Source organism: Rhinolophus hipposideros, assembly GCF_964194185.1.
Source record: "Rhinolophus hipposideros genome assembly, chromosome: 21".
Taxonomy (NCBI): Eukaryota; Metazoa; Chordata; class Mammalia; order Chiroptera; family Rhinolophidae; genus Rhinolophus; species Rhinolophus hipposideros.
In genome coordinates, this window is record NC_138067.1 from 33,423,559 (window position 1) to 33,444,768 (window position 21,210).

The 21,210-nt window shown below is 56.4% G+C and overlaps 1 protein-coding gene across 4 annotated transcripts in view; it reads right to left on the reverse strand.

Moving 5' to 3' along the window:
• The window catches only part of CBFA2T3 (CBFA2/RUNX1 partner transcriptional co-repressor 3), a 58,108-nt gene that overhangs the window by 14,192 nt on the left and 22,706 nt on the right, over nt 1-21,210 (reverse strand). For 2 of the 4 annotated variants that reach the window (XM_081032180.1, XM_081032178.1), the window contains exons 2-5: nt 9,343-9,495; nt 5,931-6,008; nt 2,431-2,672; nt 2,192-2,281 (exon numbers count right to left, since the gene is read on the reverse strand). In XM_081032180.1, coding sequence (XP_080888306.1) covers nt 2,192-2,281; nt 2,431-2,672; nt 5,931-6,008; nt 9,343-9,463 — 531 coding nt within the window. In that variant the 5' untranslated portion in view covers nt 9,464-9,495. The remainder of the gene's footprint in view (nt 1-2,191; nt 2,282-2,430; nt 2,673-5,930; nt 6,009-9,342; nt 9,496-21,210) is intronic. The other 2 variants (XM_081032177.1, XM_081032179.1) reach the window with 2 other exon arrangements.

A 21,210-nucleotide genomic window follows, 5' to 3' on the forward strand; every position in this document is an offset into this window, starting at 1 on the left:
ATGGCTGGCAGGCCCCTTACCCTATTCCCCTTGCCCTATTGGGAGAACAATTGAGGCATGAAAGCCCTAATAGCATGTGAGAGCCACTATGGACAGAGGGGAAACCGAGGCAGAGAGGTACCTGGGCAGGCAGTGCTAGGCTGGGCGTGTCCTGTCTGGTGCCTCATTGGGGTGTGTCTGGAAGAATGCTAGGGTGTGACGCATAGTGGGCAGGGGGCTGCAGACCAGGCTGGGGCGAGCAGCGGACTCAGATGTTGGCCCTGCCTCTGCTCCTCAGATAAACAAGGGCAGCTGACGCGGGCGGGCGGGACATCTGCTGTAAATATTTGATCCGACAGAATAAGCAGGCGCACTGTGTCCCCAAAGATGGGGAGCGGTGGAGTCAGCAGTAAGTTGAAAAGAGGAGAGAGAAGGGAAGGGCTCCTAATGAATTGCAAATGACTGCCAGATGGGCCCAAACCCTGCTTCATGCCAGCAGCCTCTTTGTCACCACCACCTCAGGAGTGTGAGCACAGTGGGGTGTGGGCAGGAGGGCAGGAAGGAGGGAGGGAGGGAGGGAGCAGAGGTGGGGGCACGACGTGGAGTCCCCTTGGTGAGAGACTGCAGGGAACAAGGTGCTGGTCTGCGGCATGGCCTGTGAAGGCCAGGGGTGGGGGTGGGGGTGGGGGTGGCGTCTGATAAATCCAGGTTCCAGCCTCAGCTCCATCGCTCCACCAGTGGGGCAAGACCTCAAGGCCTCAGTTTCCCTGCCTGCTCATTGGGAATGGTGCCTGCTGGGGGTCAGCAGGGGCAGCTTTGAAAGAGTTTTGCTAAGCATGCCTCGTCTGCAGAACATTTTTAATTCCCCCGATGAGGATAACCAACGTGAATTGAGCCTGTGCCCGATTCTTCACATGCATTTTCCCGACAGCCTCAGAACGATTCCTACCTTACAGTTGCAGGCACTGAGTACAGAGGAGTGAACCAGCCTGACCCAGGCCACCAGGGTGTTTCAGTGGCAGGGGCAGGGCTCAAACCTGGGAGTGTTTTGTCTGGTCTGTCCTCACGATCCTTTGGAAGGCAGCCCCACCAGGCCTGGCCATGTAGTGAATAGGCCCAGGCTGGAAGCATCTCGCAGGCTCGGGTAATGGGAGCCCCAAGGAGAGTCCAGCAGCACTCAGTGTGGGTGTCTCCCAAGTGAGACCCCTGACACTGACCTTGGGAGGTACACAGCAGCAAAGGGTCATAGGGTCAAACACATTTGGGAAGCATTTCATCTCGGCCCCTCTGAGCTGCGTGTGACCTTTGTTTGGGGAAGTGAAGACCCTAAAAAGCACCACAGTGAAGACGCCTATCTAACATGGTCTAGACCTGTGCTTGTGCTTGTTAACAGGCAGGTTCTGACTTAGCGGGCCTGGGCCGAGCCCAGGAACCTGCGTTGGTCACAAGCCCCTGGTGCTGCTGCTACCCCAATACCAGCTATTCCCACTGAGAGGCCTTGGGGCATTGTTTACCTCCCGTGTTTGGCCACACGACCTTCTTTTCATCTGATAGCCATTCATCTATCCACGTTTCCACCCACACACCTACCCACCGTTGTCTGTCCACCCATCTATCCCTCCATCTGCCCACTGTACCTCTCCTCCTCACTGTTTCAGCCACATGGCCCCCTTGTTCACAATGGGTACCCCTGCCTCAGGGCCTTTGCACATGCCTGGAAAAGGAAGGCTCTGTGCTCCTCTATCCACCTGGCTCCCTCCTTCCCCTCCTCATGCCCTTATCATTTGTCCTCTCCTTGTGGTTGGGCACAGAATTTATAGCCATTCCTGGTTAGCTGCCTCCTGTCCCACCAGGCCATCGGCTCCAGGAGGGATTGTGCCTGCTTTGCCCACAGCCATATCCCCAGGCCTCGCACAGTACCTGGCACATGGAAGGTGCTCAAAAAATAGCAGGTCAGTGGACGAGTCGCTTTGGCCAAAAATAATAGGACTGATTGGGGAGTTCTGTGTTAGAGCACTGGGTGAGGTGGCTGACTAATCCAGTCTGGCAACTAGTTTCCAGCCTTAACTAGTAGGAATCGGTCCTGACTGGTCAGAGCTGTTCCCCTGGGGTCCTGGGTGGGCTGAACATGATGCCTGGTCAGAGATGGCAGGGAATGGACTCAGGGCTCCCGGGGGAGGCCCCGGTGTGAGGGAGCAGGGTTTGCCGTTACCTTCAGGAAGGGGATGACGAATGGGCGTAGTGGGAAGTTGGTAGCCTCCTGGAGCTTGGAATGAAACTCCTCAATGGTCAGCGTGGAGTTCTGAAAGGAGAAAACCACTATGCATCAGCCCAAGCCCCGTCCGTCCAGCCCGGGGAGGGCGGGAGGCCTGAAGGCTAGGCACGGCCCAGTGTCACCGCGTCCTCGCTCAGCAGACACATGGCCTCCCTGGCCGTGCTGCCTGGACTCACCACAAGCCCCAGCACCAGCGTGCGCACGCGCTCTCCGATCTCTGGGGAGATGTCGCTGCCGAACTGCTGCAGGGTGGTGAGGAAACGCTTGAGTTTGCTGAGCTGCCGTGCCCCGCAGGCTGGGGGCAGGTGCTGTGTGGACAGCGAAGCTGTGGATGAGGTGGCTGGGCCATTGCTGAAGCCATTGGGCGTGGATGGGGTGCCATTGATGGCCGTCGGTGAGTGGCTGCTGCCGTTCATCACTGTCGGGGGGAGAAGGGGGTGTGAGGAGCACAGCAGAGCGCTGCAGCTGCCCCCCACCGCCCCACCCCAGCTAGAGCCACAGCGATGCCACATGGGGACTGACACCCTTCACAGATTTGCAAACTGGGCCTGGAAAGGTGTGGCTTTGCCCCAGGGCCTCAGCAGGTGGTGGGCTCTCGCGGTCAGGCCCTTCACACCCCAGGGAGATGCCAGGGTGCTCACGCCATCTGGCAGATGCCCATCAGGCTGCCCAGGGTCCACTGCAAACAGGCAGAGGGACTTCTCTACTATTAGAGATCTGTCCGCCCACTTCCCCTCTTCTTGGGGAAGAATCCTAAAAATCACCCTAAGAATCTGGTGACCCCACCTCCACGACGATGGCCCTGAGAGGTACCCACTCCCACACAGGCACCACTGCCTGCACAAGACCCCAACGCCTGGGCCGATGGGGCTGGGTGGGGCAGAGGGACCCGGATACCCCTGGACAAGTCGGGATGGATCTTGGAGTGGGAGGCCCTAAGCTCAATGCTGTCTGAGAATGCTACACATATGCATACGTGTGCATATGGGTCCCAGGCTGCGTGGAGGACAAGCAAGTGACCTAAGGGACACGCGATGAACACAACGCAGGGGCTCCGGGAGCAGCATCCCAGGGCTAGAAGATGCTGGGGGTGCTGTGAAAGGTCCCAGGGCAGGACCTCCTCCTTCAGCCTCAGGGGACAGACCCTTCACACTGGAGGCTGGGGAGCCCTCCATGCCTGGCCACCTGCATCTGGTCCCCAGGCCTCAGAATCCTGACAGGTGAGAGGTCAGAGACCACAGGTTCCCAGGGCCTTTGGTGACAGTGGAGGGGCTCCAGATGCAGGTGGTGGGGGCAGAATGCCTCTGGGAGGCCTGAGGCTCAACTGCTAAACCTGGCGGCCACTCACATCTCACACCCTCAGCCACTGCACAGGCACCTGCTCCAGGGAGCTCGCTCACGTTCGCACACTCAACCCCTTGCATGCTCACCTGCCTGCTCCCTCATTCTGCAGGGGTAGGCACTCGCTGCGTGGGGGTTGGAAGACACATCCTGCGTGAGGCCCCACGGGTGCCTACACTAGCCCAGACAGGCTGTGTGTGTATGAGACTAGGGGCCTGGACTGTTTCTTCATCTGCAAATGGCCCTTGGCCCAAACCAGAGATGGATGGTTCTCCACTCCACAAATGCCTGGCCCCTCTGCTCCAGGTTTCCCTGGCTTACAGAACCCAGGTTGTCCTTCCACCACCGGAAGGAGTTCAAAATGCTTGACCCTGATTGCTTGTACATGTGGGTGATCACTCATCAATAATTGGCCCCCACTGAGCAGAAGTTTGGAAACCATTGATTGAAGGCCAGGGCTGACAAAAACAGATGTGCTGCCTCCCCCCAGGGAAGGGACAGGCGTAGCAATGGAGACTAGCGCCCTGCTCTTGGGGCCCAAGTCCTTCTCAGCTTGGCTTTCCCTCCCCCAGTGATGGAGACGCAATGCAAACTGAAACCTGTTTGCCCCTCTGGTCTTGAAGATCTTAGAAATGCTTTCTGGGCTGCAGAAGTGACACAATGGCTCTGGAAAAGTCCCACAAGAGGTGTGCCTCGCTTGGGCCTTCCTTCTCACTCTGGGATGGAGAGTGAATGCCAGACACAGGACAGGAAGAGGCCTTGTCCCTCACCCTGTCTGGGGCATTGTCCAGAGGACCCTTAGAGAGACCAGCAGACCCTGCTGTTGTTCTAATTTTCTGTCTCACCAGTGAGCTTCTGCCAACCCCGCGGTGAACGCTGACACACACACACCCTGGTCAAGACTGATGACAGCCACTGGCGGTTACTCCAGCTGGGCCAAGAGATGGCCTGCTGCCACGGAGACCTCACCGCAGCGGGGGGCTCACTCCTCCAGGTGGAGCTAGGCTATCACCTGGGGGCTGTACCTTCCAGAGGCTTCTAAGACGTGCGGCTGTCCATGCTGTCTGGGCCCCCACCCACCGGCCCCTGGCCTGGCCTGGGCCTGGCCTTCCTGCAGCTCCCTTACCAGCCTGCCCTCGGTGCCTGGGTCCTCCCGGAGGCCTGCTTGCCCTCGCTGGCCCGTGCTCCCTCCCGCAGGCTGCTGGGCAGTCTCAGCAGCTTGCTAAAGAGACGCCGAAAATAACCCCCTGCCACAAGTGCTTTCATTCCACAACAGGTGTGTTACTAAGTTAGACCACACACGTGTCCCCAGCTGAGGTTTGGGGGCACACACTAGCACCCCCACGGCTCTCCCAGCCCTGGGCCTGGGCGAGGGTCAGGCTGAGATGAGGAACCAACAAACAGCCCCCCGCCCCCACCTCCGCTACTAGCCCCTCTCCCGACTGCAGGGGTGGCTTAAGGGCTAGGAATCACACAAGCCTGATAGCCTTGCAGCTCAGCAGATGAGCCGGACACAAGAGCGAGGCCAGGCATCACAGAATGGCAGGAGGACCACAGCATCATAGGACATAAATAATGCATAACCGTTATGTCACCTCCTCTCAGAGCCCAGAGCTACATGGTGGCAATGCCTGGGCTGCACAGCGCAACTGGCTTGTAGTGGGGGCCTGTCCTAACACTGGATGACAAACACTCTGACCGTCACCCTATAAGAACTTCCTGTTATGGACACCGGCTGTGGCCCAGCACTTGGATGGAAATGTCCACTAGTGACTAACGTCCACTGAGCACCCAACGTGTGCTAGGCCTCATGCTGACTTGATCAGCAACATCTTATGGTCCCTTGTAATTGCCCTGGCACCAGAGGTTGTGATGACTTCCGGGGGGGAAACTGAGGAACAGGTGGTACCTACCCAACGTCACCCCACTGGGAAGAGGAGGAACTGGGACTTGACCTAGGCTGAAGTTTGCCCTTCAGATGCCAAACTCGGGACTTGCACTGACAATCTACCTTCTCTCAATGCTGGGATCTGTCATACTTGCCCTGTTTTTGTGGATTGGGACAAAGGAGCACAGAGAGGGTGTCCACCTGCCTAAGATCACACAGCTTATGAGCAGCAGGGCTGGGGTGTGAACGTGGGTCTGAGACTTGGGGACCTCAACTGCTCTGCTCTCCTAAGCTTGCCCCTTGAGCCCCTGTCCTCTCTAGGAGAGGTAGGCCTCACTGACACAGCAGATGCAATAGTGGGTTGTGTAGTCAGTGGGGTCATTGCCAGGGCAGAGTGTGCAGGCGAAGACCTCCTGGGAGGCCTGTGGTTTTTGTTATTTTACTTACAAAGACAGACCATAGACCATTTTAAGCAGCCATGAAAACGGCCATGGGGCAGAGACATCGCAGGCCCATCCTCTCGATCTGTAAGCAAAATAAGAAAAACACGCTGTCAGGAAAGGGGCCACGGGCAGGTGGCTCTGCCCTGTGGGATGTCTACAGTTGACCCCTCCCCTCTCTGCCTCTTGACAGCAGTTTTGGGGATCAGGACCATCACCACCTTTGGCCAGTCATTCCCTTCTTTGGGCCTCAGTTTCTTCTGTAAAATGACGGAGCTGGATTGGGGGATCTCTTAGGATCGCTTTTGGCAGGATTTTCTGGGGGCCTACAAGAATTTTGGTATCTTCACTGGCATAGGTGGGACATCCTGGTTCTTAAAAAGCTCTCTTCCTGGAATGTGCCTTGTGACCCCACTCAGCACCATCCTCAAGGGATCTGGAGCTCAAGCGGAATTGTGATTCAGGGCTTGGTGTCTATCGACAGACAACCCCACGATGGTTCCAAAATGAAGCCCAGGACTGAGCTACCACGAGGGGAGGAAGCACCAAATAGGAAAGGAGATTTGATTTGTCTGAGCTGGAGTTAGTGGGTGGAAGCCTCAACGAGACAGACTGGATGGCTGTAATCAGAGAGTGAGCCCCCCATCACAGGGGGGTAATCAAGGGCAGGATAGCGTGTTAGCTCTTTGAGGGTCCTCCCAGATGCAGAGTAGTTCCATACATTCCTTCCCACAGTTCTCTCAGCCCTCCTGCCCACCTCCCTGGCCACACTTCAGCTTCAATTCCAAAATGAATTTGTGCCCAGGGCAGTCAGTGGGCAAAGAAAACCACAGCCCTCAAGCCACGGTTCAAGGTCAGCCTCTGGTAGCTTGGCTCACAGGCTGGTCCTGGGGAAGCCAGGAAAGCTCTTGGCAGGAATCCGTGGCTGAGTGCAAAGGTTCCATCCATTTGGGCTGCCACCAGCCAGGTGCACAGACATGGTTCACCACCTTGCTTTCAGGGAATTCATTGGGTTAGGGAACAAATCCGAGGTCACCTTGGAGGTGGCTTGACACTCAGATGGCCCCAGCATCCTGATAGAACTAAAGCATTGGCTTAGAAAAGAAAGAACCACTCGTCTCTTATGACCTCTGTGCTCTAAATAGAGCCGGGACCTTGAATCTAGGAGTCTGAGCCTGAGGTGGGTAGGGGCATGTGGGGACGGGAAAGGCACGAGGGGAGGATCCTGAGCCACACACAGGCCTGCTGCCCACATGCACATCTGTTCACAGGCCTCATGAAAGCACACGCGGACAGTATCAGCTGACCCAGCCCCATTCCCAACCTAGAACATCTGGTTTCCAGACCATTGCTTTCTGGATCATGGGCTCCTGGACCAAGAACAAAAGTAGGCTGAGGAAGACGTGCCCATGAGGGTCGGGGACCCGGCTCAGAGCCCTCGGCCAGATTATCAAGTGTCGGCTGGTTTCTCCTGCTTGGAACCAAACATAGGAGGTGGGTTGTTGCTTTAAGTGGAGGCCCATGGCCTTGTTTCTTGGGAGCTGCTGCCATCCTGTCATGCGTAATTCTTTTTCTCCCCGGCTGAGGTAGAGACTGGTGAGGTTAAATGTAGCCCAAGCCTCCTCACTCTACCTACGGGGCCCAGATGGGGCTGCAACTGTTTAGTGGACGGAGATGCTGCCTGTGTTTCAGTCAGAGGTGAGGAATGACTCTTCCAGAAGAGAGGGAGGGGTGGCCTGACGGTCACAGTGGCCATGAGAATGGAGTATGGGAGAAAGCCCAGCCAGCCTCTAGCCCCTTCTAGTGTGGCTAACATAGGCAGACCAGGACCTGTGGGCTAAGGACTGTGGAGTGAGTGCCCTGCTGGCTTGGGCCCCATCCCGGTGCAGGAGGCAGGGCTGGGGGCCTGCTCCATTCTCTGTTACACATGGGGACTCTGGCTCAGACCCGGTAGGAAGGGGGAGCTGAAAACTTCTGTGCCAAGTGCAAGTGCAGGGAGGGGTATTTGGTAACTAAGCTCCTATTGCGTGTTGGGACATCCCTGCTTTCAGGAGGTCACACCTGGGAGCAGGTGATATCACTCTATTTATCAAACTGAAGCTCAGAGGGGTCAGGGGACTGGCTTGAAGGCAGCATCCTACAAACATGGGGCCGAGCCTGACCCTACAGCCAACGTCTTTTTCCAGAGGGAGGCTGGGTCAGGACGAAGCTGGGGCTGGCTTTGGGTGGCAGAACCAACACCCTTCACATCCAGGGATAAAGGGAGCCAGGCTGTGTCCTGTGGTCTACTCCGGGCTCTGGGCAGAGCTGTGGGCCCTGGGCAGAGCTGTGGGCCCTGGCTGGAGGCAGCAGCTTTTACTTCTCAACTTAGTGGGGACCAGGGGCCACCAGCTGAGGAGTCTGAGGTTCCTGCCACACAGAGGGATTTCACTTGGGTTTCAAAACCTGCAGAACGGTCCCTGAGTACGGAGCTTCTGGCCTCTGGACATGGGGGTGGGGATTGAATGTGCATCCTCTCCAACACCCACCAGAAACCCTTTAGGACGCACTGCTAAGCCTGGAGGTCAGGGAACACGGGCCACACCAGCACAAGCCTGAGGGTTTCCTTGCCAACTGCTCAGGACCCAAAGTCACTGCGTCCCCAACTTCTCCAACTCAAAGGAACAGGGCTCTAGCAGTGGTTGTGGACTCTGGAGACTTAACCAGAGCTGCTGTGAATTCTGAATCCCTCAGCATGGATATGGCCAGGGCTGGCGAGACACTGCCTGAAGGTCTGGTATTCCCACCATGTCACCGGCAGCTCAAGCCCTGCTGACCCCAGTTCCTGGCTGACCCTCACATCCCAAGGAGGCCTGGCAATAGAGCCCCTGGTATCTGAACCAGCGTGGAGCTCCTTCAAAGGCAGAGTCACCTCCAATGGGCTCTCTAGGAGGGCACAGGCCTGACTGAATTCACCTGTACTAGAGTAACCTGCTGTGTGACTGTGGGAAAGTCCCTGTCTCTCTCTGAGATCCAAATGTAACAGCTAACTTTGATGGAACACTCACAATGTGCCAGCCTAGGTAAGAACTTCTATTAACTCAGTTGTCTTCATAGCAGCTCCGTAAGGCAGCGACTATGGCCAGCCCTGCATTATAGATGAGGCGTACCAGGCCCAGAGAGGTGAAGTAACTTGCCCACGTCCACACAGCTACAAAGTGGAAGAGCTGGGATTTGAACTTCAAAGCTTGGACTCTGAGGCATGATGATATCCTCCCTCTGCAGGGCCTAACGGTGAGTGTTGGAGGGTTCAGGGCAGAGGGCCCACAGCACTGGTTTGATTCACATGCAATGAGGTTTGGAGCCTCAGACAACTTGAGAGGCCCCAGAGGCACCTCTCTGCTATGACCCACTCAGTGCCCAGCCCTGGGGTTACTCACTTGTGTGGGGCGTGAAGGAAGGGTGCCGCGTGGTGCCCTGGGATGCAGTGGGTGGAGGGGGCGGCATGCTGGGGGGCGTGGACTGGGGCTGTGTCTTCACCTCAGCGGGGGAGTCAGGCATCGCTGCGGCCTTCTTCTCCTTCCTGTCCGCTGCTGCAGCCCGGGGGAGGGGAGAAAAAGAGAGCCAGTGAGGCAAGTTGAGAGGGGAGGGGGCCAGCGCCGCCCCAGCCCACCTGGTGCCCAGACAAGGCCCCAGGCCAGCAGCTGTTTGGGCCTGTGGGGGACACTCAGCTGGACCCCAGGTGGCTCCTGGCTCTGCCCACAGAGCCAGGCCCAGTGCCAGGGCCCAGTCCACCCCAGATAAGCCCTAGGTATGCTCACAGGTGGCTGACATCCCACCCACCTGGGACCAGAGGGTAGGCTTGGCTCAGCCCATTTCAGTTGGGCTGAAGGGTGTGGCTGGGACGGGGGTCCTCACTGGGACGGGGGTCCTCAGTGGGGGCGGGGTCCTGGACCTGCAGACGGGGGAGGTGCCAGTACCCCTGAAGCAGCCTTCCCCAGCACCTCCTGAAGGGCCTGTTCAGACATACATGCCGGCCTGCCCACCCTCATTTCTCGTTCAGTAGATGTGAAGTGGGTCCGAGAATCTGCATTTCCATCAGGGTCCCAGGTGAGGCGGCTGCAGTTAGGTTGGGGCCCCAATAAGGCTGGTCTGGGGGGGCATTCAAGGAGAGACTAGGTGGCAGAAACCTCTATTTTAACCATCTCTGGCCCTCGGAGATTCCTGGTAGCAGCCAGGCTGAGGATACGGCTGAGATTAGGCGGTTCCAGGCCTGGCCACTCAAAGTCTGATCTGGAGACCAGCGGGTTTTGTCCCTAGACACTGTGTCAAGAGTCCCAAGTGGTCTGACGCTCTGCTCGGGGTCAGATGTGAAGAGAGAGTGGAAGTGGCAAAACCAAGCCCAGGGGGCCTAAGCCCATGGACCCACAAAGCAGGATCCCGAAGAAAAGGCCTCCAGGTGGATCTGACCAGCTGCACATACCCTGAGCCAGTAGCTGCGTGGGCATTCTTTGCAGGTGGAGCGGGGCGAACCCTGGGCCTCCCCCTGCATCTTAATGCAGGGTCAGCCAACGCCCCGGCAAACCATGAAGATCTGGGCACAGTGGCTGGGAGTTTGGGGGGCCCAGCTGCTTGGGGCCATCGAGGTGGACGTCCTCTACTTGTTACATACAGAGCTGCAGCCCACGCTCCCCCAGCCACTGCCCTGAGTTTCGTCCTGCTAAAGCTGATGGGGTCTCATCCAGTGCCGGGGGAAGGTGGGTGAAGCCTCTGTCAGGACTCAATAACCCTTAGCTGTCACTGTGTGACGACAGTTCTTGTCCCCTCTGCCCCCCTTGCCCCCATTCTCCCCTCCTAAGGGCCCCACGTGATCAGGGCAGACACAGAGACACACGTGCACCCAGACCGGTCCGCCTCTGGGGACGGCGATTAATAATGCGAATAAATGACATTTACCATTCTCTCATGCCCAATACTGTGGAAAGCTCCCTTCATCTCCCCCCATCTTCCCCTTCACAGAGTGGAGAGGCCCACCCACCTGCAGCACCGGGGTGGAGCTCTCACAGCCCTCCACATCCCAGGGCCCTGCGGGGTGAGAGCAAAGCCCCCTCGTCGCTGGGCCCCATCGAGGGGAAGCAGCCGGAATCAGCAGCCACCAGGCCCCGCAGCACCTGCTGTCCACTCAGCTGTAGCCGCTGGCCTCCCTCCCGCTGGGTGCCCTGCCCCCTGCAGCCTGCCTGTCAGGAGGCTGACTGTTGGGCACACGTGCAGTGCAGCTGTGGGAGCCGTCAACACTGTGCCTGGCTGCAGGGCCAGTGGTCAGTCCCCGGTGACAACCAAAGAAGGCAAGTGTGGCCGGTCACTGTGGGCCTCAGGCCACCCGAGTGCAGTCCGTCCTGGCCAGCCCTTCATCTGACCAGGCCACCCCAGGGCAGGCAGTCCCACCAGCACGCCTGGGAGAGCATTTCGGATGCCAGGCTGGCCACGGGATGCAGGACCTGTTCTGACTTTCCAAAGCCCTTCCACCCTGGGGCTTGGTGGGAGCCTCAGCGATTGCACAGACCAGAAAAGCAGATAAAGGAAAACCCCGATGGGGAGGAGCTGGGGGACACTGTCAGGGCCACCTCAATGGACCAGTACTCCTCATATGGTGCTTGTTTAACAACTTCATCATTGGGGAGGCAGACACAGGGGCCGGGCACAGCCAACTCAATTCGTCACACGTCTCCACAGCCCTTGCGGGACAGGTTCTGGACATACTCATCCCATGATGCCCACTGGGTGGGCACTGAGGATGGAGCAGGCAGTGCTCTGTTGGTGCCCAGTGACCTCCTTTGGCAGAATAGGAAAGGTAGGCAGGCCCGAAGCGTCCATTTACTTAGGAGAGGAGGCAGACTCATTGTATGTAGGTCCTGCTCTCAGCACTGGACAGTCATTGCTCCTTTTATTCTCACCAAAACCCTGTTTTATAGGCACAGAGAGGTGCAGTAATCCGCCCAAGGGCACACAGCAAGTATGGGTGGGTCCTTGTAGGGTCACATGGATCTGCAGGGTTTCAAAGTCCCTGGCTGTCACCAACAGGCATCCTTCTTCTAGAAGAGGCATCAGGTCTGAGATTCAAACCCAGGTTGACTGAGGCTGCAGGGGGAAGGGGATTCTTCTGTTGTCCCACGACCCACCTGGGTCATGGGTCCCAGGGGCTTCCCATGTCGGGATCACAGGTGCACCATACAGGGCCTCATAAATCTTTCTTGAATCTTGAGTCCCAGCTCTATTGACTCATGGCTGTGTGACCTAGGGCAAGTCACCTCACCTCTCTGAGCCTCTCTACTCTGTAAATGAGGCAAGGATGACCTCCTTCTATCAGGCAGTCAGGAGGTTAGATGAGATAAGGTAAAGCGTCTGCACACGAGAGCACTCAGTGAAATTTAGCAAAGGTTTATGGAGAAACTCGTGTGCTGTGACCCTGCTCTTGAGGCTCAGCACTGACCCCGCCCCAGAACGCAGAAAATGACAAGGGCTTTCAGGGAAGAGCAGAGGTGGTATAGAGATAGTAAGGAACAGCATTTGTGGTCATGGAACAGAGAACACAAAAGCCAGTGTGTTCAGAGCCTCTAGTTGTGTAGGAAAAAGGAAGGTCAGCTAGGACCGGGCTGGCTAGTACTGTGTTTCCCCGAAAATAAGACCTAGCCGGACAATTAGCTCTAAGGCGTCTTTTGGAGCAAAAATTAATATAAGACCCGGTATTATTATTAAGACCCGGTATTATTATATTATACCATATTATATCATATTATATCATATTATTATTATAAAGACCCGGTCTTAGGTTATAGTAAAATAAGACTGGGTCTTATATTAATGTTTGCTCCAAAAGATGCATTAGAGCTGATTGTCTGGCTAGGTCTTATTTTCGGGGAAACACTGCATGCAATGGGGAGCCACTGAAGGCTCTGCACAGCAGCTGAAGCGGGTCTCAAACATGCACATTGTCTCTCCTGCTTAAATCCCTTCAGCAGCTTCCCTGCACGTGGGGCTTCAACAGGCCTTACCAGGCTTCTGTAGCCAGAGGGCAAATTGCAGGTGCCTCTCCAGGATGTTAGGAGCCACCAGATAGGGGCAGCCCTGTTCTCCCTGTGCAGGCCGCCTGCCCTGTCCCCGCTTCAAGGCCTTTTACTGACGCAAGGCTGCTGGTGGCCCTCCCAGACTTACTGGGAGGCTGAAAGCCCTGGAGGCTCTCACATGACCTCATTGCCCTGGGCAGCCAGCACAGGGCATCCAGGCGGAACCCTGTGCCCATAAGCAAGTGAGACCAGGAGCTGGCCAGGGCAACTGGGGTGTGTGGTATGGAAGGGTGCAGGGCAGGAGACCGACCATTGGAAGCTGAATGCCGGTGAGGAGGGACAGCTCCTGCTTCCCACCAAGGCCGCCAAGGGTATCAGCATGAGCCGGCTCAGCTGGCACAGATCACAACAAGCCAGACCCCCACCACTAGGAAAATCTGGACCTGCCCTGTGAGACACTCCCTCCCCTTTCTTAAATTCCCACACCCCAGTGTCCACTCCCAGGCGTCCTCAAACCCATATGGAGCTGGGCCCGTGCCCTGCATGTCCACATAACATCTCGTTGAATCCTCACTCCCTTCCCAGAAAGCAGTCAGGGCCCATGTGTCGGATCTCCAAGGTCACCTGCCCATAAAGAGGCAGACTAGGCCTGACCTGTCCATTGAACCTTGAGCTTGCACGGTCTCCTCTGTGCTCACACGGGCCTCCGTTTCCCTGGCTTCGATTCTGGGGTCATCTTGGGGCTCTCAGCATCCACAGACCCTCCACCCAATGGTGGGGGTCTCAGTGAACATGCCCTCCCTTTAGGAGGTTCTGATTTGGCGGGTCTGGGGTGGGACCCAGGCAGCTAGACGTATGTCTTTTCACTTTTTTCTTTTAAGATTAACGTATAATAATACCAGCTACCCTCACGTGGGGCTCACCAGGTGCCCTACGCGCATTAGCTCCCTCATCCCTTACGTCAGGAGAAATGAAGCGACCTCCATGTCTGGCTTTTATTAGGAACCCCATATTTCAGCTGCTGGATGCACTGTACCTTCACAGCAGGAGACAGGTCCTGTTATCACGCCCATTTTATAGCTGGGAAAAAAGGCTCAAAGAGGGCGAGTGACTTGCTCAGGGTCCCAGCGCCAGAAGCACAAGACCTGATGGGCAGTAGGGCTTGAGCCCAAGGGAGTCCACAGATCCTCAAACTCCATCCTTAGGCACCACAGTTGCTGGGGAGATAAGAAAGTTCTCTTGCCAGACCAGCCGGGCTCGGATCCAGTACTGCCCAGGATGCCATGTGGGCTGACCCAAACATGGAAGGGGCAGCTGCCTGAGGTTGGGGGTGGGAGGCCCATCATTGGTCTGAGTCAGTGGGTCATGTCCTGGTGCCCTAACTGAGCAGGTGAGCATGAGGACCATCTTTCCAAGTCCACGGGAAGATGAGCTGTGCTGACGCAGATCTTAGAGTGTTTTCAGATCTCCAGATCTTAGAGCGCCTGGGAAGAAGAAATGAGACCCGGCCACCTGTGTCCCCATGCCTCTCCCAGCCCCGTTAGAAGCCGGGGGCTAAGCCAGTGTTGGCAGCAGCCCTAGGACCCTGACCACCTCGGGCACCCTGGTTCTTTCTTTCCAAACAGCCCACCGGGCCCAGCTCTGCAAGTGCAGAAACCTGCCTTAGTGAAATGAGGGCCCAACCTCGCAGGAGCTTGAAATCTGAAGAGACACCTGAGCCTTGTCACTCAATGCTGGCGGGCCCCTCAGCCGTCTTGGGGCCCTGTACAGTGTCACACCCAGAACCATGGCTTCATGCTGGTACAGGTGGGGCCCAACTCTGGGAGTGCCAGGACCCTTACCTAATGGTTCTGGCTTAGACGAAGGCAGCAGGAGGTGAGGGGCCCACAGTGCCAGGGAGCCCCGATGTGCATGTAGCCTTCCCACATCCCTTGGAGGCAGACAGTGCTCCTCTCCATCTTACAGATGAGGAAACTGAGGCACAGAGAGGCTCGGAGTCCTGCCCAGCTCACACAGCTGAGCAGAGGGCTGGCCGTGGACCTGATGTCTCACCCACCTGCTACGAGGCCTACTACTCGAGGCACCTTCCCTCCCTCATTTGCTTTTGTCTGTCCCCCCTATCCACCACAGGGGCTTTCTTTGTCGTGTTTCCCACCCTGAATCCACAAGGGATGGGGGCCTGCTGGCCTCCATGTGGCTGGTGTCTTGATGTAAGTCAGAGCGTGCAGGAGCTGATTCATGATGTCCTGGTGAGCGAGCGGGGAGAGAGGAGAGGGTGGGCAGAAGCACTGTGTCCCTTCCAGCCCCTGGGATCTGGGCTTCCTCCTCTAGCCCCATTGTCGCAGCTGCCCCCCCGCCACGCTGCTCTCAGTCCTCAAGAACATTCCCAGACCCTGTGTTCCCAGGGCCCAGGGGACACCCTGAGTCTTTCCCAGACGGCGTATCCAGTTCCCAGCTAAATGTCACTAATCCATTGACAGAGGAAGCAGCTCTCCAAGGCCGGTTGGAGTTGGTGGGAAAGAACACGGAATGTGCCGGAACAAGCCACCCCATCCATCACTGTCCCTGTCCGCCTCTGGTTCCCAGCCCGCCTTGCCTGGCTAAGAATTGGCCACAGCTCAGTGCTCCCAGCCCTGGGGTTCTAGAACCTTCTGCAGGAGGAGGACCTGCTAGCTAGCTAGCATCAGCACAACTCACCTTCCCGGCTTTGCCCTCCTGGAATCCACATTGCCACAGGAAATCACAAGACCCTGCTTTGATCTTTTACAGTCTGATTTCTGCTGTTACTTCATTGGACCCGCACAAAAGTCATGGGATGTAGAAAGAATGACAAGTAACCTGCTTCAGGTCCTTTGCACAGGCACTGACAGGTACTGACAGGTACCAAAGCAATGGTCCTGACCTGAGCATTCTGCATGAACCACCTCATCTCGTCTATACAGCAAGCCTATGAGGTGTGCACATGAGGCAACAGAGGCTTCTCTTTCTGTGGGATCTTAGGATGCACTCCCACATGGAGACTGGGTAGGTGCTGCTCCTGGGGCTGGCTGGGTGCAGTTCCACCTCAGATCCCTTTCCTGGAGCTGACCTGCAGGCAAGGGTTCCTGAGGCCCATGGGAGGCTGAGGAGGGGCCCCAAAGGTTGCAGGTCCCCCTGCTGTTCCCAAGATGATGGAGAGGCCTGGCCTCAGAAATAGCGAATGTATGAGCAGAAGTCTTTCCTGGGGCTGCTGAGCAGGCAGGGAGCTCGATGTGTGGTGTGCCTCAGTTTCCTCCTCTGTAAACGGGCAGAACAGGGGGTTTGGAGGGGATTCTGGGCACACGGCCCCAGCTTCAGTTTCCACATTAAGTAGGAGTAAGGAGAGATCACTAAACACGTGCAAGAATAGTCACTGATGGTGGTGAGAACAAAAGGAAACCAACACTGTAACAGTTGTCCAATTATTTTCCTTTTGCATCTTGCAAATATTGCATCTTCTTTGTAGGGAAAGTGCAGATGAGCGAAAGGAAGGGAAGCCCCATTGTGAGGTCATCTGGCCAAGACCACCCTCATAGCATCCTCCACAACTGGGTGAGATGGACGAGCCTGTCCCCACTGTCCCCTGAGACATGAGGGCTCTGCAGGTGGGTGCAGAGAGAGCCGCAACTGGGCCCCAGTCTCTGAATTGCCAGCTTCTGCCTTGGTGGGCAGCAGGCCACTATCCTGAAACTCCTGCCAAGGTAAACCCGTCTGCTTGACTTTCTTGGGAACCAGAGGGGTAAGCCGCCCTCTCAGGCATATTTCCTAAGATGGGTAAAGGTGGCTGCCCTGTGCCTCAGCCAGTACCCTGAGAGTCCATGGGGTCCTTTGTGACTGGCTGTCCCCTCTGCCAGAAGTTCCTTCCCCGGGATACCTGGAGATCTGCTCTCATCCTCCACATTTTTGCCCAAATGCAAAACTGAGAGTCCAGGACCGTGCCAGGCACACAGTCGGTACTCAAAAAATACTTGTTGAATTATGACCAAGAGGACCCAGGGAGACAGTCCATCATCATAGATATTGTTCCAGCCGTCCTGACCCCCCAGGCTTCCTTTTAGCAAAGTGAGTCCTGACCCCTCTGCCTCAAAGCCCATCCCTAAATACCGACCCTTCCTTGGCTACCTTCTCTGTGGCAAAGAGCAGGTTTAGGTGGGCGTCCGGGGTAGGGAGGTCAGGGGTTCATCCAAGACCACAGCACGAGGCTGCCTGTCTCATAGTTCTGACTTCTTGACACTGCTGTGCCCCGCCAGGATTTTCATCCATTTGCTCATTCGTTCATTCATTCATTCATTGATTCATAGACCTCCTATTACAATGGCTCTTGACCCACTCAGGCCCAACGCCACCTTCTAATCACAAATAACCCCTGGCCCCTGCCACAAGTCTGACACCAAACGACTGGAGGAGATAGAAAGTGTGAGTGTGTCTGAAGAGAAATCAGGCCAAGCAGTGCACGGTGAGGTCACCTGTGCACCAGGGTACCCCTCACGGGTAGGACCCTCTAGAGGACATAACGGGGCCCGTGGACACCAATGCTGCACAGTGAGCACGGGGTTGCTGGATTGGGGACAGACATCGGGGAGCCCGTCTTCGGAGCAGGGAGCAGTTATGAGAGGTGGAGCCAGGTCCTCTGGTTCACGGAGCAGCCCTCCTAAGCGCTTGATGCCCACGGGGTCCCTTTGTGTTCATGTGAAGAGTGGACATCCGTTTTGGCTCGTGAGGTCCCAGGCAGATTTTCTGGCTTCATAACTGTGGGACCTTGAAATCTGTGAGAGATGCAGGGCAAGTCCTTACAATGAAGGCCTGGCTGCTCCAAATGCCAGCTGGGCCCTATCTCTGAGGTGACCCCAAGCACCCCTTGGTGATAGAGTCACCTCCTCTGAGGCCCCTGACCACCTTGGACTGGCCGTTGTGTGGGGCCTGGGAGAAATGAGACGTGCTGCATTACCAGTTCATTGAGGGGCCCCTGTCCCCAGAGTGGCTAGAATTCAAGATTCAAAGTGGGCGGGGCAGGGGGGAGTTGGAGAGAAAGTGGGGGCCAGATCTGTCTCATGGAGGAGGAGGCATTTGAGTCGCTAAACGTTTGCTTAGGCAGTTCTGGCCCCTAGAATGCCCACCCTCATTCCTTCAAGGGTGGGTGGGGGGCTTCTCTCCTGGAATCTGTGGTCTAGCCACAGCTCTTGGACCCTTGGAGTCTTGAGAAAGCCAGGTGATCTCTCCACTGAGAGCAAACATCCTGGCGGGGGTGGGGCATCTCAACTCTTCTGGACCCTCTCGATGGGAATAAATGGAGGAAAAAGTTAGGCCCAAACCCCTAGGAAATAGCCATGTCTCAGGAGAGTCTGTGACCAGAAATGGTTGGGGGCTCTCAGGCTGGGACAATGGTGAAAGGACGTGGGTGTGGGGGGCGCTGCTTGCATTCAGGGAAAACCCAGGATATCAGAGCCCCCCACATCCAGATGGGAGGGTCTGACCAGGAGGGACCTCTCCCCTACCACCAAGCCCAATGTCAGGGGACTCTCATCTTTGATCCCAAACCTCTGCAAAGCAGGGGATTTGGTGTGTTTGTATGTGGCGGGGAGAAAGGGGGGTGGGTGGGCGCAGCCTAATGAGTCCCAGGCGCTGGAACTTGAGTCACTTCCCACATCTGGTTTCTATTAAGGCCTCTGCCGTCCGATGAATAAGTAATAATATAAAAACACAAGGATTAGTATTTTCCCTTCCATTGGTCCAGGCGGGCCTCCCACCCAGCCTTTCCCGGTCCTTGGGGCCTGACCTGGGTGGGCTGTTCCTCTGCCTGCCACTGCCCTTCCTGCAGCACAGCACTGAGCCACCCCTGGCTGCCTGCCCCCAGGGACCCTGACCCCCCAGGCCTGTGGGTGATGACTATGAAGGTCACAGGTAGCCATGGAAATAGCGCTGGGTCGGGAATCAGGAAACCTGAGTTCCAATCCTGCGCTGTGACCGGCTAACTGTGAATTCGGGGAAGTTACCCCAGTTTGCCTCTGAGCCATGGTTTGCCCATCGGTAAAATGGGGCCCATAACTTCCAATTCTTGGGGTGGATGTGGTTAGACAAGAAACCCTGAAGGGCTTTGTGAGCTAGAAGCCCGTGTAGCTCTGGCCGTTAGTCTCTCGGCAGAAACGTCAGAGGCTTTTCTACTCTGGGCCTCAGTTTTCTCACTTGTGAAATGGGGATGAGAACAGACCCTCTCTCCCCCCACCAACTCCACAGAGTCAAGGAAGAGTGAAACTCACTAATCCACAGAAAGCATACAGCATGCATGGGGCAGGGAGGGAACCCTGCTGCAGGGTCCCAGAAGGAAGGTTCTGTCCTCAGCATGCGTGCACAACTGCATACTTTGGTTTTAAATAGCCTCTCTTTTGCTGAGAACTATTTCTGTGCCTGGGCTCAGAAACTCCTCTCTCATTTGACTCCTGACAAAGCTGTCAGGTGTTAGAGCTACAGATGGGGAAAATGAGGCACAGACTGGTGACATCACTTGCCTCGGTCACATGGCTATCACGCAGATCCCATGTGTGTCCAGCTTTAAGGATGACGTCACCAGCTGGTCAGTGGCAGAGCTAGTCTCTCACTGTGGATGTGTTCCGAGCCCTCCCAGAGGCTTATCAGTGAGCCTCTGTCCAAGGGTCAGGGGTCCACAAGAGAATGTCCAGGGGCACAGTGAAGCCCCCTCACGGATCCAGGGGGCACACTTTGCAGTGGCCGGGCTGCCCTGCGATCATAAGCAGAAGCTCATGACTTCCCATTAGTGAGCCGGTGTCCCCGGGTGGAAAGATCCCTCCTACCACCAAGATGATACAACACTGAATCAGACACAATCTCACCAGAGCTCCCTGTCGGCTGGGCCCACACACCCCTTCTGAACTGGAAAAGCACAGCCCATGTTACACCTATAAAGGAGCCTGGGGCTCATCAAAGAAGCTGGGAAGATGGGGCAAAACTGCCTGCTGGGCGGCAGATGGACCGAGTGCCTCTTCCACGCCTCCCATGCTCTGTGTGCCTTTCACTCCCTCCCACTTACCACGCACTGTTGTCCTGCATGGAGCCTCTGCACCTGCTGAAATGCTTCCCCTCATCTTCACAAGGCTGTCTCTTCGTCATTCAGGTTTGGGCTCAAATGTCCCTTCTCAGAGCAGCCTTCCTACCTACCCAAGTCAAAACTGCCCCCCACCCCTGCGCTTCCTGCTACATTAGCCAACGTTATCTTTTGGGGGGCACTTGTCAGCACCGGCAATCATCAACTAATGTGCTCCGTGTGTCCACTGCCTGTCTCACGGATGGCATGGTCTTGATTTGCTGTGCACTGTCCCCAGACAGAGCCTAGAACAGTGCCTGATATTTAGCAGGTGCTCCTTGAAGGTGTGCTGGCTGACCACTGAGAAAGAGCTGGCGTCCCACCTGCCCTCTGCTGCCCTGGACCCTTCTATGCATGTTCGAGAGTTCGGCTCCCTGTGGTGGGAGAGAGCCTGTGCTAGGCTTGGGTCAGGACCTACGCTCCTGCCAGCGGCCCCAGCAAGCAGCTCCCTTGTGTGTAAGTGGGAAGGACAATGCTTTGTGGTGTGTCTGAGTTGTCAGAGCCCATCCCACAGCAATGAAGCTTGGTTATGGCTACTAAGACCCCCTCCACTGGTGAGGTGAATGCATCGCAAAATGGCCTCAATTCTTTGTTCTTCCTGACCCATGCCCTTGTAATGTGACTTCAGTTCTTCCCATCCAGAGATGGAGCTGCTTTCCCACCCTTGGATCTGGGCTGACCCTGGTCCATGCTCTGGCCAATACGATGTGGTGGAAGTGATGTCAGCCAACTGTGAGTCTGGACACAGAGGCCATCAGCTCCACTTGTTCCCTTCTTGACCCACTCTGCTGGGCTGGGGGGTGAGACCCAGGTGGGGCAATTGGCTCAGCTGTCACAGCTCAGTCCCACTTATATGTGGGAGTGGTCAGCCATAATCAGCAGAGCTGCTGACCATGAAGCCACGGCTGACCACAGACCCAAGCTGGGACCAGAGTTGCCCAGGTGAGCCTGCCTAAGCAGCCAGCCTAAAGAACTGTGAGCCAAATAATGGTGGTTGTTTGAAGCCACTGAGTTTTGGGGTAGCTTGTTACACAGCAGTAGCTAACTGATACATTTTCGTATTTAGAGCTACATCTTGGAGGGGGAAGAAACCTTAGATACCACCAATTGGATCTTACAGATGGCAA